Source organism: Cyanistes caeruleus, unplaced genomic scaffold (assembly GCF_971803275.1).
Source record: "Cyanistes caeruleus unplaced genomic scaffold, bCyaCae1.hap1.1 HAP1_SCAFFOLD_76, whole genome shotgun sequence".
NCBI lineage: Eukaryota > Metazoa > Chordata > Aves > Passeriformes > Paridae > Cyanistes > Cyanistes caeruleus.
The window spans coordinates 2,349,642-2,377,372 of NW_028255888.1; the positions used below are offsets into that span (position 1 = coordinate 2,349,642).

General features: G+C 49.7%; 2 protein-coding genes across 2 annotated transcripts in view; one reads left to right on the forward strand and one right to left on the reverse strand.

Moving 5' to 3' along the window:
- Positions 1-27,731, forward strand: part of LOC147646935 (uncharacterized) — a 592,289-nt gene that overhangs the window by 410,728 nt on the left and 153,830 nt on the right. Inside the window, 1 exon segment of the mRNA XM_086872733.1 lies at positions 1,423-1,671. Within this exon segment, the coding sequence (XP_086728859.1) occupies positions 1,423-1,671 (249 nt within the window).
- LOC147646952 (serine/threonine-protein kinase pim-1-like) overlaps positions 7,313-27,731 on the reverse strand; it is a 37,741-nt gene continuing 17,322 nt past the window's right edge. The window contains exons 2-10 of the mRNA XM_086872710.1: positions 14,696-14,945; positions 14,541-14,591; positions 13,970-14,336; positions 13,180-13,356; positions 12,792-12,945; positions 12,386-12,554; positions 11,886-12,045; positions 11,615-11,705; positions 7,313-11,175 (exon numbers count right to left, since the gene is read on the reverse strand). Coding sequence (XP_086728836.1) covers positions 12,839-12,945; positions 13,180-13,356; positions 13,970-14,336; positions 14,541-14,591; positions 14,696-14,945 — 952 coding nt within the window. The 3' untranslated portion in view covers positions 7,313-11,175; positions 11,615-11,705; positions 11,886-12,045; positions 12,386-12,554; positions 12,792-12,838. The remainder of the gene's footprint in view (positions 11,176-11,614; positions 11,706-11,885; positions 12,046-12,385; positions 12,555-12,791; positions 12,946-13,179; positions 13,357-13,969; positions 14,337-14,540; positions 14,592-14,695; positions 14,946-27,731) is intronic.

A 27,731-nucleotide genomic window follows, 5' to 3' on the forward strand; every position in this document is an offset into this window, starting at 1 on the left:
TCCAAATTCTCAATGCCTGGAATGCCGTTATTCCATGATTTCCATGTGCTGCCCAGCAAATCCAACCCCCGAGCTTCAAATCCAACTTTTGACTTTCAAATCAAACATTTGACCACATAAACCATCTTGGAATTCAAGTCCAACCTCGACCATCAAATTTAACCTTAAAACACCTGGGATGGGATGGGATGGGATGGGATGGGATGGGATGGGATGGGATGGGATGGGATGGGATGGGATGGGATGGGATGGGATGGGATTGATAGGACCAAGCTGCTTTTTTTTTTTCCCAGAATGCAAGAAAGACAGTCAGAAAAGCAGAAGGAAACATAACAGTATCTCTGTACAACTGAATTGTCCTGGGAAACTCAGAAATTGATGGTGTTCTGGTGCTACTGCCAATCCCTTCCATGGAAAAAATTAATTCCAGGAAGGAGCAACATCATCTGACAGATGCCCAGAGTTGCCAGCAGTTGCTCCAGGAGCTCCTGCCATCAGCCCCTGCAGGAAGGAGCCCAGCCCCCAATGCACTTGGTCTTTGACTGCCCTCTGGCACAGAAGCCCCTCAGGGGCACAGGTGTCTGGGGCAGAAGAAGGGCACCAGCACTGCCAGGGCTCGGGGGGTGGCAGGTCTGCTTCAGTGGGGACTCTGCCACACCTGCTGATTTCAGTGCTGGCTGGGCCCCAGGGCTCAGAACAGCATTTGTGCCCTGGCCCACACGTTCCATGTCTGTGTCACAGCCTGTGCGGGTTTAGGATGGTCACCAGACAGGACGTGTCCCAAGGAGGCTGTGCCAGCTTCTGTGCAAGGCCCTGTGCCCTTCCTGCTGCGGCTGTGCCGGCAGCCCTGGGGCTCCTTCTGCTGCCCTGAGCCCGCAGAGCAGGGCAGCATTTGCTGATGGTTTGAGGCATTCCTAAATATCCTGTTGGGCTCATTCAATGTGTTCATTCCTTGTTTTCTCACAAACCAGAATTTCTCATTCCCAAACCTTGTCCAGATGGAGAAGGAGGCTGTGAGGAAGAGGAAGATGCCCCAAAACACCCAGGCAGGTGAGGAGGAAGTCAGTGCCCTTTTCCCCCTCTCTCCTGCTCCATCTCCCAACCCAGCCCGGCCCCCGGCTGCAGGACAACCCCGCTGCTGACGCTGTCCTGCCGGGGATACACTGGGGGGGTCTCCTTCCCCTACCCTCTGGCACGGAGGCAAATCCTATCCTCTCCTTGTCCTTCCTCCCCCAGACAAGGAGCTGAGGATGGAGACCAGAAAGGACAAATCCCCATGGCAGAACCTCATAGACGAGGCTGTTTTGAGTGGCTCCAGAGTGCAAGAAAAAGCCCTGGAGATCCTGCAAGAAGAGGGGCTCCAAACCCCTTTTCCTCTGAGGAGGAAAGACCCACCCTCTGTCAGGATGGCAGCCAGAGATCCAGCTGGGGCTCTGAGCTGGTGGTCCATGAGCAGCTTCAGGATGGGGAGAAGCCCTACGAGTGCTTGGAATGTGGGAAGAGCTTCAGCCAGAGCAAGAGCCTGATTTGCCACCAGATGATCCACACTGGGGAATGGCCCTATGAGTGTAGGGAATATGGGAAGGGCTTCAGCTGCAAATCCAATCTCATCATCCACCAGCGCATCCACACTGGGGAGAGGCCCTACAAGTGTCCCCAGTGTGGGAAGAGGTTCCAAAGTGGCTCAGATCTCCTCCAGCACCAATGGATTCACACAGAGGAGGGGCCCTTCCGCTGCCCCGACTGAAGGAAGGGCTTCAAGGACAAATCCACCCTCATCACCCACCGGCACATCCACACTGGAGAGAGGCCCTACAAGTGTGGGGAATGTGGGAACAGCTTCAGCTGGAGGTCCCAAATGACCATTCACCAGATGATCCACACAGGGGAGAGGCCCTACGTGTGTCCTGAGTGTGGGAAGAGCTTCTCAGACAGCTCTCACTTGACCAAACCCCAATGGAGGCACCACTAAGGGAAGCCCTGCAAATGCCCCAACTGCAGGAACAGCTTTGTGCACTGCTCCAGCTTCATCCCCCCTTGGAGGAACCACACTGGGAAGACACCTGGTGATCCATGTTCCCTGTGATCCACACCTGTACCTCTTCCTGCCCATGGCAATATCATGATTTTGCATTGTGGAATGTGAGGGTCTGACCATGGCCCTGTCATTAGATTCAATCCTATCTCAGATCATTGCCAGGGGCAGGAAAAGGACTCGCTCTCTCTCTTCCAGGCATGAGAAAATACGTGGCCAGGAAGAGCCAGTTGCTGGTGTTGTAGTTTTCCCTGTAAATAGTTTGTCTTATCCCTCCTGTTACCAAAATTGTTTCTGTTCCTGTTTGTTCCTTATCTCGTTGCTGTTCCCAGCAAATTGTTCTTATCCCAACCCGGGATCTTTGCCTTTTGTGCTTTCCACAGGAGTTGGGATGGAAGCGAGTGGCAGTGCAGTTTTAGCTGGAGCAGGAAATTGGGGAATCCCATTCCTGAAGCTCAGCCTGTGGAAACCGAGCATCCCAGCTGGTGCCAGGCCTGGTTGCTGTGGCAGCAGTCTTGGGAGCGGGTCCCTGGCTGGGGGCTGCAGGAACCTCTTCCCTCTGGTGCCCAGGGACAGGAGTGGAGGGAGCAGCTGGAGCTGAGCCGGGCAGGTTTAAGCTAGATGTGAGGAAAAGGTTTTTCCCCCGAGGCTGCTGGGGCACTGAACAGGCTCCTCAGGGCGGGCTCCCAGCTCCAGGGCTGTCTGAGCTCCAGCAGCACTTGGCCAGTGCTGCCAGGCCCAGGCTGGGATTGTTGGGGTGTCCTGTGCAGGGCCAGCAGTTGGACTGGAGGATCCCCATGGGTCCCTCCAACTCAGCCAATTCTGTGGCTCTGGGATCCCATGAGCCTGGGGATGGGACTGCAAATGGTTGCCATGGCAATGGGCTCTGGCTCCAGGCCTGAGCTGGTGTCCACGGCAACAACTGAGGCATGGGGTCTTCATGGAGCTGCCAAGGGACTGACCATAGCAACAGGGGACTGTGATGGTTGCCATGGAAACAGACCATAGCTACAGGGGACTGCAATGGTTGCCATGGAAACAGACCATAGCAACAGGGGGCAGTGGTCATTTCCATGGAAACAGACCATAGTTGCAGGGGACAGTGATGGTTGCCATAGAAATAAATTATAGCAACAGGGGGCTGTAATGGTAGCCATGGAAAGAGACCAGAGCAACAAGTCCTGGTGATGGTTGCCTACCAAGGATCAGATTTGTTACAGACCCTCAGAGGGGATCCATGGGGCCATTCCCAGAGTCTCCAGGCTGTTCAAGAGCTGCAATGTCACAGGCACAGACAGGGGCTACAGAGAGACCTCCCAGGGCTTTCTGGGGATGCTGAAGAGCTGTGTGGTCAGACACAGTCACAGTAATTCCATGGTGACATCCCAGGGGACCTTGGGTTGCAAAGGCACCGCTCTGTCACAGGCACTCATGCAGGCTCCACGGTGACATCCCAGGAGTCCCCAGGCTGCCAAAGAGCCGGGATATTACAGACACTCCCAGGGCTTCCTGTCATGGGCAGAGTGGGAGCTTCTGGCAAAAGCTTTATTTCTTTATTGGAGAAACTCCTGCTGAGTCATGAAGTAGAGAAATGACACTCAACAGCCACCATGGATCCTCAAACCTCTCCAGAATGCCTAGACTTTCAAATTCCTTCTAAGCAAAGAGACTGGAATTGGCTGGATCCAATTGCAGCCCCAGACTTTCTCAAAAGGTTTATGTGTACATATTGGACAGGTGGAATTGAACCGTAATGCAGTTTGTCCCACAGGATTAAAAATGGAATACCATCTGTCTGTTGCCGCTGAAGATGAATAGATCACACGGACACAGGTCGAGGTGTGGTGAAAAGAAGAGAGAGTTTATTTTTCCTCCCAGGATTTATAGGCTTCTGACCATGGCCAGGGATTGGATGGTCAGGATAACACTTTCTCACTGCACTGGCCATGAGAGATGCCCATCACAAGACGTGTAACAGAAAGAATGTACACATATCTATGTTTACAGTTACTGTCCTGGGAAAGTACTTAGAAAACTATGTTAGCAAACTCAGAAGCTGAGTTTTCAGAGTGACAAACTCGAATTAAAATAAATAGATGGGCCTTGCTAAAATTAAAGGTAGATAGAGAGGCCTTGCTAAAATAGAGGTAAAGCATTGGCTAACAACTAATTATCAACTTTATGCTTGTTCAGTGGGCTTATAGTGAGAAATAAAGTATCTGGTAAAGAACTTCAAGAACATAAGACAGTTGCAAACCAGAAATTCATTGAAGATATGAAACAAGGAGCCCAGCCAAGGGTCCATTTGTCACTTTGCATTGAAAAGGTAGAAAGGGCAGAACGAGGAAGAGCCATATCCCTTCCTCCCTTCTGTGACCCCTCCTCAGAAAAAGACCACCGACCCATTTCAAGGATCATGCTTAACTGCTTTTTTCCTAAGTAGCATAGGAAGTGAAAAGTTGGTGGGAACTGGGTCATGAATATGTATTTGTATTCAATACTTCTGTAAATAAAAAGCCTGTATTCACCTGTGCTTGGGGCCGTGTGTACTAAGGGGTGACCTGACACATCAGCCCAGTGCTGTGAATAAACATACACTTTTTAATCCTAAAACAGTTAAAGAGTCTTTGTCTGTCTCAGTTGGATATTGATACCAGATCATATCCATATTTTAGTAAATCAGCCTTAAAATGAATCCAAAAATTGCATGTGGAAAAAGGAAAAGAATTTGGGGGTTTGGGAAGAGTAGGATGGATTTTGTTAACAGCTAAGATAGGAAAAAGCACCAACAGAAGGAACAATTGTTTTTGGAACACTCCCATGTGGAGTGACAGAAGAAGGTTATAGTCTTGAGCTCAGATTTGTTTGTGCAAGTGAAACAACAACAACAAGAACAATGATGATAATGATTATAATAATGATGATAATGATGATAATGATAATGATGATAATGATGATAATAATATAACACAATAATATATATTTATATACATAATTAAAAATTGATAATGTGAAATAATGTTGACAGTACTGATTTGTGAGCTTTGGCTGCTCACTGTAACACTAAGCACCCTACAAAAAAGGACTGGCAAAGACCCAAATGTCAGTGGTAAACTTTGTGAATTGTATACAAGGAATAAAGGAAAAAGGGATGAAATTGGCTGTTTTTATAGGGTTTGGTGATACTATGATGCAGAATGCTTTGTCTGTTCCTGTGAAAAGCACACTGATTAAGACTGCTGGGTTTTTCATGTACCAGACTCTCTACAAGCTGCAGGATTGGTTGAACAGGTGAAGGAGTTGTTAAGAGAGCAGTTGATAAAATGAGGAGATGGGAACCTGTCCTGGTGGAGAACCCATCTCCCAGATGTGTTCCATGCCCTTAACAATGGGCCCACTGGGGAAATGGAAACCCCTGGGTGTGCACGGCTGCACCCAATTTGCAAACACAACCATGGACAGTGAGACTTGGACTGCCTGGGAAATGGTTCTGGGTGTGATGGCCCCTGACAGGGCCACCCCAGAGGCTGCAGGGCTGGACCTTCATGCGCTGGAATTAATTAGGAAAAAGCCAAAGCAAATGAAAGTTAACAATACAAGAATAGGAATTCAGATTCCTCCAGGACACTTTGGTTTGGTAACTGCTCACTTGAGCTTGGCCTTGCAAAGTGTTGATGTCATGGGAGGAGGAATTGATGCAGATTATCAAGGAGAAATTAAAGTAAGTCTGTTAAACAATAATGAACAAGATTTTGTTTTCCAACCCCATGGCAGGATAGAACAGTTATTAATATTGCAGTTTTAAAAACAATTGTGAAAGAAGGACATCCACCTCAAATCACCTCTGTTCATGGAGATCAAGAGTTTGGATCCAGCAGTCCTAATAATGGAGCCAGAGTGTGGGTCCAGAGGCCAAATGGCCCTCCAGAGGCAGACGAAGGAACAGCTCTGGGGAAAGACAACACTGTTTGAATCCTGAAACCTGAGCATGAAGAATGGGAATATATCCCTGCAGCCAAGTGTTCTCTGCCACAACAAGCTGATGTTATGGGATATTGTTTTACAGATGCTGCCAGACCAAGTCTCCCTGTTTGTCCCAACGACCCCTATGGAAAATGCTCTGATGCACGGGGCTCCATGTGAAGGCTGATGTGACACTGAGGGACTTCCACACCAATTCCAGCCAGGAGCCTGGGTGCCCATCAGGGACTGGGACCTGGCACTTCTCCAGCCAAAGGGGAGAGGATCCCAATTTCCAGCTCCTGAATCTGAATTCCTATTCTTGTATTGTTAACTTTCATTTGCTTTGGCTTTTTCCTAATTAATTCCAGTGCATGAAGGTCCAGCAGCCTCTGGGGTGGCCCTGTCAGGGGCCATCACACCCAGAACCATTTCCCAGGCAGTCCAAGTCTCACTGTCCATGGTTGTGTTTGCAAATTGGGTGCAGCCCTGCACACCCAGGGGTTTCCATTTCCCCAGAGGGCCCATTGTTAAGGGCATGGAACACATCTGGGAGATGGGCTCTCCACCAGGACACGTTCCCATCTCCTCATTTTATCAACTGCTCTTTTAACAACTCCTTCACCTGTTCAACCAGTCCTGCAGCTTGTAGAGAGTCTGGTACATGAAAAACCCAGCAGTCTTAATCACTGTGCTTTTCACAGGAACAGACAAAGCATTCTGCATCACAACATCACCAAACCCTATAAAAACAGCCAATTTCATCCCTTTTTCCTTTATTCCGTGTATACAATTCACAAAGTTTACCACTGACATTTGGGTCTTTGCCAGTTCTTTTTTGTAGGGTGTTTAGTGTTACAGTGAGCAGCCAAAGCTCATGAATCAGTACTGTCGACATTATTTCACATTATTGATTTTTAGTTATATATATTTATATATATTATTGTGTTGTTATTCTTATTTTTATTGTTATTGTTATTATTTTACTTGGACTAACAAACCTGAGCTCAAGACTAAAACCTTTTTCTGTACCTTCATGTGGGAGCATTCCAAAAACAACTGTTCCTTCCGTTGGTGCTGTTAACAAAATCCATCCTTGTCTTCCCAAACCCACAAGTTCTTTTCCTTTTTCCATATGCAATGTTTGGATGCATTTTAAGACATCCTGCGGTTCAGCCTCTTTTAACCGACTGCCCCACTGCTCGCACGGTGCTCCCACCTCAGCCCCACTCCAGAGCCAGTGAACTCTGGGGAGGGCTTCCCTTCTGGGAATTTCAGATGGGACAGATTCCTTACATTTACATTTAAAAAGTGATATTTTGTTGTGATCTGGCCAGACTTTGCCAATTTGGTTTCACCAGTGGGCAGGGTCAGCACCAAAGGCACCAACACCACCTGAAGGAATCAGTGTCACTTACTGCAGCTCCAAGCAGCAAAGGATCACAAAAGGAGCAGCTCAGCAATGCACCCAATATTCACTGCCAAAGATTGCCTGCAGGCATTAACAAAGATCCAGTTCCCCTCAGACTTTGCCATCCCCAGATCCACCCATCAGCTGGGGAAGCTGTCACAGCCAAGGACTGGAGAGCCACTCCCGGACACTGGGAAATCCTGCAGGTGCCTCCAGCCACAGGTGAGGCTCAACCCCGGCTGTGAGAGAGGGCCCAGGTTTGACAGTGCTGAATAAACAAACTGACAGCACTTCTGCTGTGGGAACATCTGGTTTCATCCTCCTCTTGCGTCCCTACCAAAGCCTGGCCAGGCCTCAAGGAGGAACCAAGGGAGTTGACTCTGTCCATACACCCCAAACAAGGCCAGATGTCGGATTGAATGGCCTTGTCTGGCTTCTAAACACAGAAAGGTCAATCCATGTTTCATTGATGAGTGGATCCATCTATCACAGTGCTAATGACCATGCATATTTCAGTAATGAGCAGACAGACAGATAACCTCTGGTTGGAAGATTCATCCAGAGGTCATCCTTTGGCTCAGGGCCTGTTGTTCAGGCCTCACTCAGGGCCTGTTGTTCAGACCTTGGCACTTCAGGGACGAGGTTTAGTGCTGGGCTTGACACTGCTGGGTGACTGGCTGGACTGGATGAGCTCAGAGGCCTTTTCCAGCAAAATGGATTCTATAATTGCAGGATTCTATCTGCTGCATTCAGCTAGGTCCATTACTTAGCAGCATTACTTTGGCCCAAAAGCCCCCCTCTTGCTCAGCTCTTGTGGCCTGAGGCTTCAGCTCCTTCAGCTCCTGGTGCTGAGCTGCTCACGCTGAACAAGACGACCCAGAGAGAAGAATACAGTTCATCCAATTCCTTCTGGGACACAGAGAGGGGAGGTGTGAAAACAGGAGCATTGTTTGGTGTGGCCTCTTCTCTGCCCTTCACACCTTTCAGGGCTTTGAACCAGCCAAGAGCTTCCTCCAGGAGTTCAATGAAGCAGCTGTTCCTGCTCCCAGGTCTGGCTCTTCCCAGTCTCTGACCTTGACTGCTTTTGTCCCTCTTGCTGTGCCCTCTGCTCCCCCAGGGCTCTGTGGCTGCTGCCCAGGACTGTGGGACTGGCACAGATCAAGGGGTCGAGCCCCTCCTTTCTGTGCCCTTGGAGCTGCCTGGTCACAGCAGCCTTTTCCATCTGGAAGCTCCACATGGGGAGGGAGTCCCCAGCTCTGATCCTGGTGTAACGTGCAGGAGCCCAGGGCTGCCATCTCAAGTCCCTGCTGGCACTGAGGGCTCCCAGGTGCCTCAGGCTGCTGTGACACCGCTGCACAGGGAGGGAAGCATGGCAGAGGCTGCACTGAAAGTCAGCTCCATGTGCTGCTGTTGGCACTGCTGGTGCTGGTGCTGCTGGTGCTGCTGCTGGTACTGGTGGTGGTGCTGGTGCTGCTGGCACTGCTGGTGCTGCTGGTGCTGGTCCTCTTCCTAGTGCTTCTGCTGCTGCTGCTGGTGCTGCCACTGATGCTGCTGCAGATGCTGCTGGTGGTGGTGCTGCGGGTCCTGCTGCTGGTGCTGCTGGCACTGTTGGTGCTGCTGGTGCTGGTGTTGCTTCTGGCACTGCTGGTGCTGCTGGTACTGCTGGTGCTGCTGCTGGTGCTGCTGCTGGTGCTAATACTGCTGGCACTGCTTGTTCTGCTGGTGATGCTGGTGCTGCTGGTGCTGCTGCTGCTGCTGCTGCTGCTGCTGGTTTATGCTGGTGCTGGTCCTGTCCCTGGTGGTTCTGCTGCTGCTGCTGCTGCTGCTGCTGCCCCTGTTGCTACTGCTGGTACTGGTGGTGCTGCTGGTGCTGGTGGTGCTGGTGGTGCTGCTGCTGCTGCTGGTGCTGGTTCTGCTGGTACTGCTGGTGCTACTGGTGCTGCTGCTGCTGTTGCTGCTGGTGCTACTGGTGCTGCTGGCGCTGCTGGTGCTGGTCCTGCTTCTGGTGCTGGTGCTGCTGCTGGTCGTGCTGGTGGTGGTACTGCTGCTGGCACTGCTGGTGAAGCTAGTGCTGGTCCTGTCCCTGCTGCTGCTGCTGCTGCTGGTGGTACTGCTGCTGGTGCTGGCGCTGGTGCTCCTGGTGCTGCTGGTGCTGGTGCTTCTGGTACTGCTGCTGCTGCCGGTGCTGGTGCTGCTGCTGGTGCTGTTGCTGGTGCTGCTGGCACTGCTGGTGCTGCTGGTGCTGCTGGCGCTGCTGGCACTGCTGCTGGTGCTGCTGGCACTGGTGGTGGTGCTGGTGCTGGTTCTGCTGGTACTGCTGCTGCTGGTACTGGTGCAGGTGCTGCTGACGCTGCTGCTGACACTGCTTCTGCAGCTGCTGTTGGTGATGGTGCCGCTGGCACTGCTGGTCCTGCTGCTGGTGCTGGTGCTGCTGGTCCTGCTGCTGGTGGTGGTGCTGGTGCTGGTGCTGGTGCTCCTGCTGGTGCAGCTGGTGCTGCTGCTGGCACTGCTGCTGCTGCTACTGCTGGTACTGCTGGTGCTGCTGCTGCTGGTGGTGGTGCTGGTGCTGGTACTGCTGCTGGTTTATGCTGGTGCTGGTCCTGTCCCTGGTGGTTCTGCTGCTGCTGCTGCTGCTGCTGCTGCTGCTGCTGCTGCTGATGCTGCCCCTGTTGCTACTGCTGGTACTGGTGGTGCTGCTGGTGCTGGCGGTGCTGGTGCTGCTGCTGCTGGTGCTGGTGGTGATGCTGTTGGTGCTGCTGCTGCTGGTGCTGGTGGTGATGCTGTTGGTGCTGCTGCTGCTGGTGGTGCTGGTTCTGCTGGTACTGCTGGTTCTACTGGTGCTGCTGTTGCTGCTGCTGCTGCTGGTGCTGCTGCTGGTGCTGCTGGTACTGGTGCTCGTGCTCCTGGTGCTGCTGCTGGCACTGCTGCTGCTGCTGCTGCTGGTGCTGATCCTGCCCCTGGTGCTGCTGCTGGTGCTGGTCCTGCTTCTGGTGCTGCTGCTGCTGCTGCTTGTGCTGGTGGTGGTGGTGGTGCTGCTGGCACTGTTGGTGAAGCTAGTGCTGGTCCTGTCCCTGGTGCTGCTGCTAGTGGTGATGCTGGTGGTGCTGGTGGTGCTGGTGCTGGCAGTGCTGCTGGTGCAGCTGGTGCTGCTGGTGCTGGTGCTGCCACTAATGCTCCTGCTGCTACTGGTGCTGCTGCTGCTGGTACTGGTGCTGCTGCTGTTGCTGCTGGTGCTGCTGCCACTTCTGCGATCATTTTTCCAGCACTGCCCCACACTGAGGGATCAGATCCAGGCACTGCTGCTGCTCCCTCGGGACCAGCCCCACTTTGGTTGTTGCTCTCAGTGCCAGCACAAGCCGTGGCTGGAGCAGCGGGTGCTGACAGTGCCCCAAGGCCCAGGGCTGGAGGGGTCCCTGGGCTGGAGCTGGGAGGGAGCTGCCCCTTGTTCTCCCTGTGCCTCACGCAGAGCTGGGCTGGGCACAAGTGGGGCAGCAGAGCCAACAGGGAGCCTGCGAGTCTCTTCCAGCCGTGCCTGCTCAGAGTTTGGCCTTGGAGCTTCAGGTGGGCAAAGGCAGCTGCTCTGCTCCCTCTGCGTGTGCCCGTGTTCAGCAGTGCTGCTCCATCAGTCTGTGCCCAGCAACGGGGAAAAGCCTCAGCCCTGCCGGGCCAGGAGCTGCTGGGCTCTGCCTGAGCAGCTCAGCCAGCGGGAAGGGAGCTGCTCCACACAGGAACCAGGAGCAAAGGACACTTCTTTTTCATAGCATGATTTCTGTTTTAAGGGGAAAAATGCGGAAAAATAAAAGAAAAAAACTTCTATAAAATGTGAAAGATAAAAACAGAACCCAAGTGTGCAGTGAAAAATCTTCTCTAACTTTGAATTAAGGTGTAATTGGTCTTTTGAAACATAAAACTCAGTTATTTACTTTGTAAATGTGCTGATGGCATGATGCATCTTACCGGCCTCAGGAACCTTTTTGAAAAAGTTTGTGGGGTTGGATTCCAATATTGTTATTTTAAATTGTGGTGAAATTGGAGTGAAGCAAGAAGAAAGTGCTTTGTGCCTTGCCAGCTCCAAGCAGCACTGGGAATCTAAACTCTTTCAAACCCCAAATCCTTTAGAAGATGCCCTTCCTTCTCACCCTGTGAATGAGCTACACATTCCTTTTCAAATATTCAGGGGTTTCTTAAAGATGCAAAGTCCCACTTACAGCTTTTTGCTCTGGTTTGGAAGTGCAGAAGGGCGATTCTTCATCCATCAGCTCCAGACTGCACTGCCTCAGGAACACAGCAGTGGCACTTCTAGAGGAGGAAGAAAGTGCAATTGCACAATTCCAGCCAAAAAGAAAGGAAGAGTGGGACACAGAAAACATCCTGTGCAGATGCAGGCATTCAGCTGGGACTGTGGAGAGTTTGGGTCCTTGCCAATTGGATGTGTGTCCCTAACTGCAATCTCTTGGCCTGCAGGAGAGTCTCACTCACCTGCAAAAGCAGAAAGCTCAGGCGGTGTGCTGGGAACGGGCTCGTGTGATGCAAAGCTGTCAGAGCAATGGGAGGGCAGGGTGAGCCCAGCTGTGCCTGGGGCTGAGCCCAGCAGAGCCCTGGCAGAGCCCAGAGCAGCCTCAGCATCCGCAGAGCCCGGCTGCAAGGAGAGAAAGCAGAAACCGCCCGTCAGCTGAAGGCTCCTGTCCCTTTGTCCCAGCCACCCGCGGTGCCCAGGCCATGCTGGCCGTGCTCAGAGCTGGGCCCAAAGCTGCCCATCACTGCTGCCTTTGGGAGCAGAGCAGGAGGGCAGGCCATGTGCCCAGCCTGCAGCCAGCCACGGCAGACCCAGCCCCTCAGCAGCTGTCCAGAGACAAAAAGCAGCTTGGCAGCCAACTGAAGAATTGCTTGCATCCACCCCAGCCAAGGGGGGAACCTTTGGTGCCTGGCCAGGCTGTGCCATGCCCAGATCTGGGAGCATCCCCTGGCTGTGGACTCACCTGCAAATTGGGCGTGGAGCAAGTCTTTGAAGAAGACATGCCAGAATTGAAATCCATCATCTTCAGCTGGCCAGCTGGAGGAAGAGATTGCCATCTTTGAGGTTGTCCTTGGTGTCTCCAGCAGCAGCCCCAGCTGGTAACAGCTTCTCCAGGGGCTCCTTCTCCTTGCCTAGGGGCCAGACCAGGCTGTCAGTGCTCTGCCCAGGGTCCCAGCCATCAGTGAAGCAGACAAGCAAAAGCATGGGGAATGGTGCCCACCAGTGCTTGCCACACCAGGTGTCCAGCTCAGCTCAAGCCCAAGAGCTGTGTGTTCCCTTCTGATGACCCCTGCTCAGAGCTACAGGCACGACAAAAACAGCCTGGTTTGCTTTGCCACCGATTGCCAAGAAATGTGTGGAGCTGTTACCTGCCAGGCCCCTGGATCCAACTGTGCATGTGGATCTCTCCCATCTCCTAGGGCAGATGAACAGCCTGCATCCAAGGATCGCGCAAAAGGTCTTCTAAGGATGGCCTGTCCGAGGATTGCATGGACAAACACCTCTTAATAATATCTTGGCATTCTGAAGAGAGAAACCAGGAATCACCAGTCAGTTGGAGAAGTTGCCGCCCCCTTCCAGTGCCCAGGCCATGCTGGGTGTGCCCAGAGCTGGGCCTCAACTTCCCCATGGATTCCCTGTCTGCAGGAGAGCAGGACATGTGCCACCTCCTCAGCAGCTGCCAGAGCAGGATGCTCATGAGCCCACAGCTGTCTCCCAAGCCTGGTGTTCCCCCTGTGCCCAGAGATGAGGATTCACCTTGGGAGAGCCGTCGTGGGAACAAGATCCGCCCCCAGATGATCTGCTGGCCCCTCATGAATGGGTGCTTCCCTATGACCAGCTGGTAGAGCAGGAGGCCCAGGGACCAGATTGTTGCTGCCTGGCCATGGTAGCATTGCTGGTGGATCCACTCTGGTGGGCTGTAGGACAGGGTTCCTGTGGAACACAGATGGAGCTCATCAGGGGGATGCTGCTGCTCCCAGAGCCTGGCCCCAGCATCCCTGGGCATGTGGGGGCTGCCCCAGCAGCACACGGGGTGACCCACTGCCCTCTTGCCAGCACCTGGCACTTGGCTACAAACCCAGAGTTGGAAAAGAAGCCACTGCTGCTGGAAGAGGGCAGCAGAAGCACTGGGGAGGCCCAACCATGACAAGCAAATAAAAACACACCCCGTGGTAGAGAAAACACACTCTCCTCTCTGCCTGCATGGCCTCCAAAACATTGTTAATAGGCCAAGGCAAACGTGGGGAGCAGAGGAGTTCAAGCCCTTCCTCGCTGACGCACTAAACTCTCTGGGGCATGGGGTCAGACCCCCGCCCTCTGCTACCCCCATGGGGGTTTTTGTCAGGCTGGCTGTCCCAGCCCCAGCCCAGGGCACAGTGGGTGCTGAAGGCTCTTGGCAGGGCTGGGAGCTGGCCCCCCTCACACCCCCATCCAAATCAATTTGCCTCAAGCATTGATCCCATCCTGGCAGCATCACGGGGAATCCCCGGTGCCACAGCCAGTCTGGGCCATGAGATGGCCAGGAGCATCCCCTGCGAGGGCTCACCTGCAAACTGGGTGTAGGCTGTGTCTTGCAGGAAGGCGCCACAGCCAAAGTCGATCAATTTCAGCTGCCCAGTGGCCAGGTCGAGCAGGATGTTCTCCGGTTTTATGTCCCTGTGCAGGACCCCGCAGCTGCTGCAGTGCTGCACGGCCTCCAGCACCTGGCGAAAGAGCCCCCGCGCCTCCTCCTCTGGCAGGAACCTCCGCTCCGCCAGCAAATGCAAGAGGTCCTGGCACCGCTGTGGACGCTCCAACACTAACACGAAGCTGTCGGGGAGCTCAAGCCACTCCAGCAGCTGAATGACTGCAGCACAGCCAGAGGACACCCTGTCCAGCAGCACAATCTCCATGGGAGCACGGGTGCCGTCGGGCTGCGGGAGGAGCACGGTGCTGTCAGTGGGGCTGAGGCCGGGCCAGGGCCCTGGGACCCCTCAGCCAGCCCGGGATGCTCTGCACACCTCGCTCACCCCGCGCCCGCTCTCCCCGCAGGGCTCTCGGCGGCTCCCACCCCGCCGGGCCCCGGCTCATCCCTGCCCGGCACGCCCCGGCTTCTGCCGCTGGCCCCGCACACTCACCAGCTCGCCCCAGAGCCGGACGCGATCCCGCGGCACACATTTGATGGCCACCTGCGAGCAAGGAGCAGCAGAGGGTTGAGCTCGCTGCCCGCCCCGCCGCGCCCCCGCCATCTCCTCCGCCCCCTCCTCCTCCTCCTCCTCTGCCCACCGCTCACCGGGGCGCCGTCCGAGAGTCGCGTGGCCGCGAAGACGCTGCCGAAGCCGCCGCGCCCCAGCAGCGGGCCCAGCTCGTAGCGCTGCTGCAGGGCCTCCTGCGCCTTCCCTGGGGGCGAGTCGCGGCTGTCAGCGCTTGGCCCGGGGACAGGAACGGCCCCCGAGCGCTCCCCGAGCTCCCCGGGCCGGGCATCCGCAGGCGTTCCCTCATTGGAACGCGGCAGCGGCGGCTCGGGGCCAGCGGCCGCGCTGCTGAGCGGCGGAGCTCGGGCCGGGGAAGCCGCAGCGGAGGCGGCGGCAGCGGCCGCGCCGCCTGTGTCCTCCGCGGGCCCCGGGAGGAGCCGGGGTCGGGGCCGGGGTCGGGGCCGGGGCCGAGGCCGGGACCGAGGCCGGGACCGGAGCCTGCGTCGGGGCCGGGGCCGGGATCGGGCAAGGCGGAGCCAAAGGGCAGCGATGCCGCCCCAGCCCCAGGCAATGATGCCCGCCCAGCAGCGCCAGCGCCAGCACAGCCAGAGCCCAGCGGAGGCGAGGCCACGGCGGGACGGCCGGGGCCGGGGCCGGGGACGGGGCCGGGGCAGCCCCGCCTGGGCCCGTGGGCCGGTCCGGGGGCGGGCCGGGGGCATGGCCCGGGCGGGTACGGGGAGAGGGAACCTGGAAGAGGGGGGGACGCAGGAAAAGGGAGACCCGGAGGGAATGTGGGACAGTGGGAAAGGGAGAGGAGAGACAGAAAAGTGATAAATTGGCTGCTTTCGCTGCTTCCACTGCTGCTGCTGCCGCCGCTGCTGCTGCTGCCGCTGCTGCCGCCGCTGCAACTGAAGCACCGGGACCGTTTGTCCCCGTGTCCGTTTGTCCGTTGCCCGCTCGGCCCCGGCCTGAGCCCCGCACTCCCCGGGCAGCCCCTGAGCCTGGCCAAACACGGGAACTTTGCCGTGTTGAGCCAAGAGCCAGAGTCTTGACTCCTGCACAGGGGCATAGGAATGCCCTTGGCTGCTGCTGTGCCTTGTCCCTGCTGAGGGTCAGGCACCATCTGAGCACATTCCCTGAATGCAGAATTTGTACCCGACCCAAGCGCTGCACTTGTGTCTCCAGCATTGCTTTCCAAGGAAAACAGGGCAAGGCAAACTGGGTATAGCTCATGGTATTTTACAGTGTCTAAAACTTGCCAAGTCTCAGATCTTAGAGGTGAGATCCATTTGGAATGAATGGGATGGAGAAAGTGCAAGATGGAAAAGGGGAACATAAAAATAAATAGAGAAAAATAGAGAAAAACATATTGGTTGTTTCTTTTGATTTTATTTTCATTTCATAAGAAAGTTTTTTCAATTTTCCCAGAATCTTCTCCACAGTCACATCTGTTCTTTCCAAAAACCTGTCCTGGAGAACAAGGCACAGCTCCTGTCACAAGATGTGTCCCCAGCTGCAGCTTCTCTTGGCTTCCCACACTGTGACTGCAGCACAACTCTTGCAGCAAAGCAGGACAAATATTTGAAGCACTTGACAATTTGTTACTTCTTTTCCTTGTGCACTGGGGAGTTGTGCCATTGGTAAGGTTTTCACTGTTACTCTTCTACCCAAAGAAATCATGATGAGGTACCGGGAATTGTTAGGGAATACAAGCCTGGCTGAATGTGAAGAAAGAATGTCCAGGGTGTGCAGCCAGAAGTGGAGAGCTGATCATTCCAAATGCCCCATGGACATCTTGAAAGTGATCTGGAACATGAAAATGGGCTGACAGAGAGAGTTTGTTTCTGTGTTCAGTTTAGATGATTCCCCATCTCTTGCACTGGGAGAAATCAAGAGCACAATCAGTGGATGATAAGCATCAGAACATGATAAGCTGGACCTCTCTGGATGACAGAAAGAATGTGAAAAGGAGAAATGCAGGGAATGACTTGGTGAACTTTATATATAAGAAGGTACATTTTTTCCTAATAATTTCCAATTCTTTCCCTTTGTTTTATCCTTTTAAAAAGGCCAATTGCATCTCAGATTCCCCATGAAATGAGAACCCTGAGCTTGTGGGACTGCCTGAAAGGTGCCCTGTTCCTTTTTCTTTGGCTGCTCAATAGAAACCGTGAAGCGAGTTGGGGAGTTCTGATTTTTCTTTCTCCTGGTCGATTTTTTCATTTTATTTGCCACTGTAAAGGCAATTTCTGTGATGGCCTCTGTCAGTTGATTCTATTTCAGCAGCAGCAGCAGCAGCAGGGCTGTGTTTGAGCACTGCAAATGTGACCTGTGTGGCTTTAATTCTCTTTGATTTTGTGCTCAGGGAGTTGGGAGCATTTGGAGATCTACTACTCATGAGGCCTTTTTAACAAGCAGTCCGAGTTCCCTGTCAGAAAAGCACAGTGGGTAGCACTGATTGAAAGAGGCAATTGCAGCTGTACTGCTAAAATTCCAGTGGCAAGCAGAAGAGGGGCAAGAGCAGCCGGGATCTACAATTGCCAAGGCAAAGGCACCAACAGCCTCCTGCTGTCACCTCAGGGTGAGTAAAACAGCGCTGAAAACAGCGCTGGAACCCGATCCTTTCTTCCTCTGAGGGCTGGCTGAGGGCAGCAGAGGCGGGCCTGAGGAATCAGGGCTGTTTGTGGGGGATTGTTGCTGTAGTCCAGAACTGCCCTGGCAAAAGGCCTGGGAAGCCGAGGCAGGAGCAGGTGGGAAGGGCCGGCGCTGCTGCTGCTCGTGGCCGGGAGCCCCGGCCGGGCCGGGCCGGCGCCCGCTGCGCTGCGGCTGCTGCTGCTGCCAGAGCCGGGCGGGACTCGGGGACAGGGAATGGACACGGGGGGACAGCAAAGGCCTTGGGGGCTGCAGGGATGTTGCTGCTCGGGCCAGCGCCAGCACAGAGCTTCAGCCCGCAATGAACCCCGAGGGAAACGCTGGGGAAAGGCTCCATTCAGCCTTTGTTTACTCGTCGCTATGAAGGGACCGAAATAAAAGGAGAAAGAGCAGGGCCCGACCCCTTCTCCTTTGGGAGGAGCCCCACGCCTGGAGCTGAGAGGGGCCGTGAGGAAAAATGAGGGGCCATGAAGGGCTTTGAGAGGCCATGAGGGACCATGAGAGGCCATGAGAGGTTTTATGGGGCCATGAGAGGTTCTGTGGGGCCATGAGGGGCTGTGAGGGGCCATGAGGAGCCTCAGCCCTGGCAGGAGGGGGTCCCACCATGTCCCCAGGGCAGGGCCGCCGTGAGGGGCCGCGAGCGCAGACGTGGCAGCAGAGCGGGCTTGGGGCACCTCTGGGAGGGGATGAGACCCTTCCCCCGCTCCAAACCACACCAAACCCGGCATTAACAGGATTTTCCGTCTTTAGAATCCACTGGCAACTTGGAGTTGAGTGTCCAGTTTAATTCTGGTGGGAAAAACAAGGGAATTTTCCCAGTGTGTGACATCCAGCCATTGTTATTTATGTCTAAGATTTAAAAGTCTTGACAATGAAAAGTAATACTAATAAATAATAATAACAACAACAAGAACAAGAAATAAAGCCCCGAATCCCAACAATCAGCTCAGAAACATATTTTTGTTTGTAGTAATAGAGTAGTACTAAAGAAATAAATGAAAGCGATTTAATTTGTAATTCAGACAAAAGATGTTTCATCTTTTTCCAAGGTTCTGGTCCCCTTCCTCCAGGGTCATTTCCTTTACTCAGCCACTTTCTAATAGCTAGAAGGGAGTTAAGACCATTGGAAAAGACAACAGCTCCTGTTTCCAAGATTAGCAGCCACCACTCCAGGGACCCTGAATTGCCGCCAGGCGCATGTGTGCACTTGAAGGGTGAGCGGGTGTTGGGGACAGAGATCTCAAACTCCTTCTAAGGCTGTGAGAAACCCACAAGTGGCAAAGTATCATTGTGGGTCAGCTCCTGCTGAAATTCCATTCCCCCACACCCTCCAAATGGGCAGGCAGGACTGGGCTCTGGCAGGGCTCAGTTTTGAGTGCCTTGTGCTCCCTGGCAAGGAAGTGATCCTATGAACTCTGGTATTGATGGATTGTGGTATGGCTGCTGAAAGAGGAGGGGGAATCTCAGGAGACAGGAACGTCTCTTGTTCTCCCTTCTCCCTGCAGAACCCCCTCTCCAAAGAGAAATGCCTGTGCCGGGTTTCCATGAGACCCCTTCCCTCAGGCCAGTGTCTGAGCCACTGTGTGGTCTGCAGGAGCCAAAGCCAGAGGAGTCCCAATATCAGTCACCCCACGGTCCCCACACAGCAGGAGAAAGCACTGCTTGCAGTGGGGCTGCTGATCTGTGACCTGTCCTGGTTCCATCCACCCTACTCCTCTCAGCCACAGGCACCAGAAGGATCCCAGGAAAGCCACAGTGCTGTACCAGATGTCAGGAGCACTCCCTGCTGTGGCCTCAGGGATGCTGGGTGACCTCGTCAATGAGGATCTGTGGCTGGTGATGGAATGTGTGGATGGAGGCCCTTGTCAGGAGGTTGTTGGACGCACGCATGGGGCTGAAGGAGAGATGGCAGCTGTTAGTCGGGAGGGCAGGGACCCCGCTTGAGAGTCCATTGCCTTGGACACCCTCGCCACAAGATGTCCAAGAAGTCACACAAGACTTCTTTTCCCCAAGTTCCAGCTTTATGTACAGTTACAGCAGAGAATGTTGCTTGTTTCTAGAACAAAGATCCCAGATGGAACAAGCCCTGCTGGTTATAGTCAGAAGCATCAGTGACCAAAAGTTGTATTTCCTTTGGTTTGGTCACATCTTTGTTCGTTCTCAGTGTTCAGGCTGGGCTGTGGGGTGTCCTCATTTGCTGCATTTTCTGAGTTCCTCTTGGATCCTTTGAGCAATAGGTTGTGCCCTCTGAGGATCCTTTGTGCTCCTTGGTGACCCAGGAGAACCTTGCAGGCAATTTTTGGGGGAGCTGCTGCTGTGATGTCACAGGAACGTTGCCGTGTCCTTGTGGTGTTCCCGTTGCTGTGGGGCACAGAGGCCTCAGTGTCAGAGCGGCTCTGGGCACCTGCTCATTGCCTGAGGATCGTCCTGCCCGAGGCATTCTCAGCAGCCAGCCCAGCCCCTGATGGGTGTCCTTCTGTCCTTGCAGGGGGACAGAGAGTCTGCAGACATGTGCAGCACAGCCAAAATGATCCAGCAAGCGCTTGCTGCAGTTTGCACTCTGGACTCTGTGGCTTCTTATGGGTATTTTTTAACCCACTGGGCCCCTAAGTCGAGGATTTCCCCAGGTGCACCATGTGTGCCTTTGGGATTGCTCTGGGCCTTTTGTTCTTTCACTGGAACGAAGGTGATTTTGAATGAAAATTGCCATTAAGATGCCATTTATTTGGGAGAGCTCCTCCCAACAACTTCTTAAAAAAGGGGTTGTTTGTAGCCAGCAGGGTGTGCACAGCATTTGGAATGGAGCCTGGGGAGGTTCTGTTCCCCGAGAGTCTGTGGCAGCAGATCCTGGAACTCCCTCTGTTTGCTCACCCAGCCAAAAACTGGACACAGCCTTATATTTTGTGCTGTTCTTTTGCTTGCTGTGTGATCCAAAAGGACTATGACTCCAGGAGGGAAGTTGTGAAAGTAAAATGCTCTCTCTTGGCATTAACTTGTTGTGTGGGATTTTCCAGCAGAGGCAGCTTTTTCTCCTAACAGCATCTGGTTCAGGTGAAGGTCCCCTCACACATGGATACTGGGAAGCTCCTTCTTCAGTGGGCAGGAAAAAAACCTTTGGTGTTCAGAGATCCCAGCTGTTCCCTTTCAACACCAGTATGAGCCCAGTAAGCTCCAGTATGATCCTTGTCACATGGCAGCACTCCCAGGATGGTCCCATTTGCCTCGGACTAGATCAACCCAGTCAGTCCCAGTATGATGCCTTTGGCTCCCAGCACGCTCCCAGTTGCTCCCAGTCACCCCCAGTATGGGGGATGATGTGCATGGTATGTTCCCAGTCATTCTCAGATACTCCCAGTATGAGTCCAGTCACTCCCAGTATGATCCAAAACTGGATTGCTGGGAGGCTTCATGGAATCCTGGAGACCATTGTGACACTCTAGGGCCCCATGGAACCATGGTGACAGCAGGTTGGCTGGGAGTGTTGATGTGCTGCAGGGTAGGAGGGCTCTGCACAGGCAGCTGGACAGGCTGGATCCAGGGCCCAAACCCAACAAGGTGAGGTTTAACAAGTCCAAGTGTCGGGTCGTGCACTTTGGCCCCAACGACCCCTGCAGTGCTACAGACTGGGGACAGAGTGTCTGGACAGCAGCCAGGCAGAAAGGGACCTGGGGCACTGATGGACAGCAGGCTGGGCATGAGCCAGCAGTGTGCCCAGGTGGCCAAGAAGGCCAATGGCTCCTGTCCTGGATCAGGAACAGTGTGGCCAGCAGGAGCAGGGCAGGGATTCCTCCCCTCTACTCTGCACTGGTTGGGCACCAACTCGAGTGCTGTGTCCAGTTCTGGGCCCCCAATTTAGGAAGGTCATGGATGGGCTGGAGCGTGTCCAGAGAAGGGCAAGGCTGGTGAGGGGTCTGGAGCACACAAGTCCTGTAAGTGATAGTAAAAGGTCTCAAAATGTTAGATAATTTGGGGACTTATAAAGTTAGTTAGGTTTGGAAAGGCCTTGGAAAAGTAGGCCCTGGGAAATGTTAGGCCTTGTACTTGGTAAAAATCAGGTCAAAATTACACGTGTGTAATCAGTAGATGATCATGATACAATTGTTAGATGTGATTAGCTGTAATTATTGTTTAAAGAACGTGAGGAACAATGTTAGGGGGCTGGAGCGGATCAGGAGCAATCCATGCTTGGGTAAAAACAATGCATACAATAGAACAATGTAAGTTTAATAATTAATATGTGAGTTATATAATTCTAGACTATGAAAATATGTTCAACTCAAAACCAAGATGGGAGAGATTTGGGTATGTGTACCCCTGACACCCAGATCACTTAATAAAGCACCCGCATATAATCATCTGTGATTATGTGTGTTCCTGAACGCTAACAATTTAATCAGATTTTACTGGAATTTTCTGAGATATTTGTGGAATTTTGTGTAATAATTGTGAAATTTTGTGGGATGTTTCTGGAATTTTGCGGGATTTTTGTGGAATTTTGTGGGATATTGAGGAGACTTGAAAAATTCTGAGGGATTTTTCTTCGATTTTGTGGAAATCTGTGAAGATTTTGTGGGATGTTTCTGGAATATGGTATGGTTCTGAAAAGATTTAGAAATTTTGTTGGGATGTTTGTGGAATTTTGTGGGATTTTTCTGGAATTTTCTGGGATGTTTCTGGAATTTTGAGGAATTTTGACTAGACATGAAGAATTTTGAAATATTTTTCTTAGATTGTGTGGAAATTTGTGGAGATTTTGAGAGATGTTTCTGGAATGTTGTGCGATTTTTTTGAAATGTTGTGGAATGTTCTGGAATTTGGTGAGATTTTGAGAAGACTTGAAGAATTTTGAGGGATTTTTCTAGGATGTGTGGAAATTTGTAAAGTTTTTGTGGGATGTTTCTGGAATTTGGTGGGGTTTTGAGAAGATTTAAGGAGTTTGTTGGGATGTTTGTGGAATTTTGTGGGATTTTTCTGGAATTTTAAAGGACTTCGAAGAGACATGAAGAATTTTGAGGTATTTTTCTTAGATTGTGTGGTAATTTGTAAAGATTTAGTGGGATTTTTCTGGAATTTGGTGGAGTGTTTGTGGAATTTTGTGGAAATTGGAAAAGTTTTTGTGGGATGTTTGTGGAATTTGGTAGGGCTTTGAGAAGATTTAGGGAGTTTGCTGGGATGTTTCTGGAATTTCGTGGGATTTTGACTAGACTTGAAGAATTTTGAAAGATTTTTCTTCGATTCTGTGCAAATTGAGGGATATTTTGTAAGATGTTTCTGGAATTTGGTAGACTTTGAAGAGACATGAAGCATTTTAGAGTATTTTTCTTAGATTGTGTGGAAATTTGTGGAGATTTTGAGGGATGTTTCTGGAATTTGTTAGGGTTTTGAGAAGACTTAAGGAGTTTGTTGGAATGTTTGTGGAATTTTGTGGGATGTTTCTGGAATTTTGAAGGACATTGAGGATATATGAAGCATTTAGAAGTATTTTTCTTAGATTGTGTGGTAATTTGTGGAGATTTTGTGGGATATTTCTAGAATTTGAAAGACTGAGGAAACATGAAGAATTTTGAGGGTTTTTCTTAGTATGTGTGGAAATTTGTGAAGATTTTGTGGGATATTTCTGAAATGTGGTGGGGTTTTGAGAAAATTTTTCTGGAATTTGGTGGAATGTTTGTGGAATTTTGTGGAAATTTTTGTAGAATTTGTGTGATGTTTTTGGAATTTGGTGGGATTTTTGAGGGATTTTGTAGGATGTTTCTGGAATTTGGTAGACTTTGAGGAGACGTGAAGGATTTTGAGGTATTTTCATAGATTGTGTGGTAATTTGTGAAGATTTTTGTGGGATGTTTCTGGAATTTGGTAAGGTTTTGTGAAAATGTAAAGAATTTTGTGGGAGGTTTCTGGAATGTTGTGCGATTTTTTTGAAATGTTTTGTAATGTTCTGGAATTTGGTGAGATTTTGAGGAGACTTGAAGAATTTTGAGGGATTTTTCTAGGATGTGTGGAAATTTGTAAATATTTTGTGCGATGTTTCTGGAATTTGAGGGAGTTTCGCAAAAATGTAAAGGATTTTGTGAGAGATTTCTGGAATTTGGTAGGGTTTTGAGAAGACTTAGGGAGTTTGTTGGGATGTTTGTGGAATTTTGTGGGATTTTTCTGGAATTTTGTGGAATGTTTGTGGAATTTGGTAGGGTTTTGAGAAAACTTAGGGAGTTTGTTGGGATGCTTGTGGAATTTGGTGGGATGTTTCTGGAATTTTGAAGGACTTTGAGAAGATTTAGGGAGTTTATTGGAATGTTTGTGGAATTTTGTGGGATGTTTCTGGAATTTGGTAGGGTTTTGAGAATATTTTTCTGGAATTTTGTGGGATGTTTGTGGAATTTTGTGGAAATTGGAAGAGTTTTTGTGGGATGATTCTGGAATTCGGTGGAATTTTGCGAAATTGTAAAGAATTTTGTGGGAGGTTTCTGGAATGGTGTGCGATGTTTTTGAAATGTTGTGAAATGTTCTAGAATTTGGTGAGATTTTGAGGAGACTTGAAGAATTTTGAGGGATTTTTCTAGGATGTGTGGAAATTTGTAAAGTTTTTGTGGAATGTTCTGGAATTTGGTGGGGTTTTGAGAAGGTTTAAGGAGTTCGTTGGGACGTTCATGGAATTGTGTGGGATGTTTGTGGAATTTCGAAAGACTTTGAGGAGACATGAAGAATTTTGAGGTATTTTTCTTAGATTGTGTGGTTAAGATTTTGTGGGGTGTTTCTGGAATTTGAGAAAGTTTTGCAAAAATGTAAAGGATTTTGTGGGATGTTTCTGGAATTTGGTAGGGTTTTGAGAAGACATGAAGCATTTTGAGGTATTTTTCTTAGATTGTGTGGAAATTTGTGGAGATTTTGTGGGATGTTTCTGGAATTTGGTAGGGTTTTGAGAAGATTTAGGGAGTTTGTTGGGATGTTTGTGTAATTTTGTGGGATTTTTCTGGAATTTGGTGGAATATTTGTGGAATTTTGTGGTAATTGGAAAAGTGTTTGTGGGATGTTTCTGGAATTTGGTAGGGTTTTGAGAAGATTTAGGGAGTTTGTTGGGATGTTTGAGGAATTTTTTTGGATTATTCTGGAATTTGGGGGAATGTTTGTAGAATTTTGTGGAAATTGGAAAAGTTTTTGTAGGTTGTTTCTGGAATTTTGAAGGACTTTGAGGAGACATGAAGAATTTTGAGGTATTTTTCTTAGATTGTGTGGTAATTTGTGGAGATTTTGTGGGATATTTCTGGAATTTGGTAGGGTTTTGAGAAGACTTAGGGAGTTTGTTGGGATGTTTGTGGAATATTGTGGGATTTTTCTGGAATTTGGTGGAATGTTTGTGGAATTTTGTGGAAATTGGAAAAGTTTTTGTGGGATGTTTCTGGAATTTGGTAGGGTTTTGAGAAGATTTAGGGAGTTTATTGGGATGTTTGTGGAATTTTGTGGGATGTTTCTGGAATTTGGTAGGGTTTTGAGAATATTTTCTGGAATTTTGTGGGATGTTTGTGGAATTTTGTGGAAATTGGAAGAGTTTTTGTGGGATGATTCTGGAATTTGGTGGAGTTTTGCGAAAATGTAAAGAATTTTGTGGGAGGTTTCTGGAAGGTTGTGCGATTTCTTTGAAATGTTGTGGAATGTTCTGGAATTTGGTGAGATTTTGAGGAGACTTGAAGAATTTTGAGGGATTTTTCTAGGATGTGTGGAAATTTGTAAAGTTTTTGTGGGAAGTTTCTGGAATTTGGTGGGGTTTTGAGAAGGTTTAAGGAGTTCGTTGGGACGTTCATGGAATTGTGTGGGATGTTTGTGGAATTTCGAAAGACTTTGAGGAGACATGAAGAATTTTGAGGTATTTTTCTTAGATTGTGCGGTAAAGATTTTGTGGGATATTTCTGGAATTTGGTGAGATTTTGAGGAGACATGAAGAATTTTGAGGGATTTTTCTAGGATGTGTGGAAATTTGTGGAGATTTTTGTGGGATGTTTCTGGAATTTGGTAGGGTTTTGAGAAGACTTAGGGAGTTTGTTGGGATGTTTGTGGAATTTTGTGGGATGTTTCTGGAATTTTGAAGGACTTTGAGGAGACATGAAGAATTTTGAGGTATTTTTCTTAGATTGTGTGGTAAAGATTTTGTGGGATATTTCTGGAATTTGGTAGGGTTTTGATAAGACTTAGGGAGTTTTTTTGGGATGTTTGTGGAATTTTGTGGGATTTTTCAGGAATTTTGTGGAATGTTTGTGGAATTTTGTGGAAATTGGAAGAGTTTTTGTGGGATGATTCTGGAATTTGGTGGAGTTTTGCGAAATTGTAAAGAATTTTGTGGGAGGTTTCTGGAATGTTGTGCGATTTCTTTGAAATGTTGTGGAATGTTCTGGAATTTGGTGAGATTTTGAGGAGACTTGAAGAATTTTGAGGGAATTTTCTAGGATGTGTGGAAATTTGTAAAGTTTTTGTGGAATGTTCTGGAATTTGGTGGGGTTTTGAGAAGGTTTAAGGAGTTCGTTGGGACGTTCATGGAATTGTGTGGGATGTTTGTGGAATTTCGAAAGACTTTGAGGAGACATGAAGAATTTTGAGGTATTTTTCTTAGATTGTGTGGTAAAGATTTTGTGGGATATTTCTGGAATTTGGTGAGATTTTGAGGAGACTTGAAGAATATTGAGGGATTTTTCTAGGATGTGTGGAAATTTGTGGAGATTTTTGTGGGATGTTTCTGGAATTTGTTAGGGTTTTGAGAGGACTTAGGGAGTTTGTTGGGATGTTTGTGGAATTTTGTGGGATGTTTCTGGAATTTTGAAGGACTTTGAGGAGACATGAAGAATTTTGAGGTATTTTTCTTAGATTGTGTGGAAATTTGTGGAGATTTTGTGGGAGGTTTCTGGAATTGGGTAGGGTTTTGAGAAGGCATGAAGAATTTTGATGTATTTTTCTTAGATTGTGTGGTAATTTGCAAAGATTTTGTGGGATATTTCTGGAATTTGGTAGGGTCTTGAGAAGACTTAGGGAGTTTGTTGGGATGTTTGTGGAATTTTGTGGGATGTTTCTGGAATTTGGTGGAATGTTTGTGGAATTTTGTGGTAATTGGAAAAGTGTTTGTGGGATGTTTCTGGAATTTAGAAGGACTTTGAGAAGATTTAGGGAGTTTATTGGGATGTTTGTGGAATTTTGTGGGATGTTTCTGGAATTTGGTAGGGTTTTGAGAATATTTTTCTGGAATTTTGTGGGATGTTTGTGGAATTTTGTGGAAATTGGAAGAGTTTTTGTGGGATGATTCTGGAATTTGTTAGGGTTTTGAGAAGACTTAGGGAGTTTGTTGGGATGTTTGTGGAATTTTGTGGGATTTTTCTGGAATTTGGTGGAATGTTTGTGGAATTTTGTGGAAATTGGAAAAGTGTTTGTGGGATGTTTCTGGAATTTAGAAGGACTTTGAGAAGATTTAGGGAGTTTATTGGGATGTTTGTGGAATTTTGTGGGATGTTTCTGGAATTTGGTAGGGTTTTGAGAATATTTTTCTGGAATTTTGTGGGATGTTTGTGGAATTTTGTGGAAATTGGAAGAGTTTTTGTGGGATGATTCTGGAATTCGGTGGAGTTTTGCGAAATTGTAAAGAATTTTGTGGGAGGTTTCTGGAATGTTGTGCGATGTTTTTGAAATGTTGTGAAATGTTCTAGAATTTGGTGAGATTTTGAGGAGACTTGAAGAATTTTGAGGGATTTTTCTAGGATGTGTGGAAATTTGTAAAGTTTTTGTGGAATGTTCTGGAATTTGGTGGGGTTTTGAGAAGGTTTAAGGAGTTCGTTGGGACGTTCATGGAATTGTGTGGGATGTTTGTGGAATTTCGAAAGACTTTGAGGAGACATGAAGAATTTTGAGGTATTTTTCTTAGATTGTGTGGTTAAGATTTTGTGGGGTGTTTCTGGAATTTGAGAAAGTTTTGCAAAAATGTAAAGGATTTTGTGGGATGTTTCTGGAATTTGGTAGGGTTTTGAGAAGACATGAAGCATTTTGAGGTATTTTTCTTAGATTGTGTGGAAATTTGTGGAGATTTTGTGGGATGTTTCTGGAATTTGGTAGGGTATTGAGAAGACTTAGGGAGTTTGTTGGGATGTTTGTGTAATTTTGTGGGATTTTTCTGGAATTTGGTGGAATATTTGTGGAATTTTGTGGTAATTGGAAAAGTGTTTGTGGGATGTTTCTGGAATTTGGTAGGGTTTTGAGAAGATTTAGGGAGTTTGTTGGGATGTTTGAGGAATTTTTTTGGATTATTCTGGAATTTGGGGGAATGTTTGTAGAATTTTGTGGAAATTGGAAAAGTTTTTGTAGGTTGTTTCTGGAATTTTGAAGGACTTTGAGGAGACATGAAGAATTTTGAGGTATTTTTCTTAGATTGTGTGGTAATTTGTGGAGATTTTGTGGGATATTTCTGGAATTTGGTAGGGTTTTGAGAAGACTTAGGGAGTTTGTTGGGAT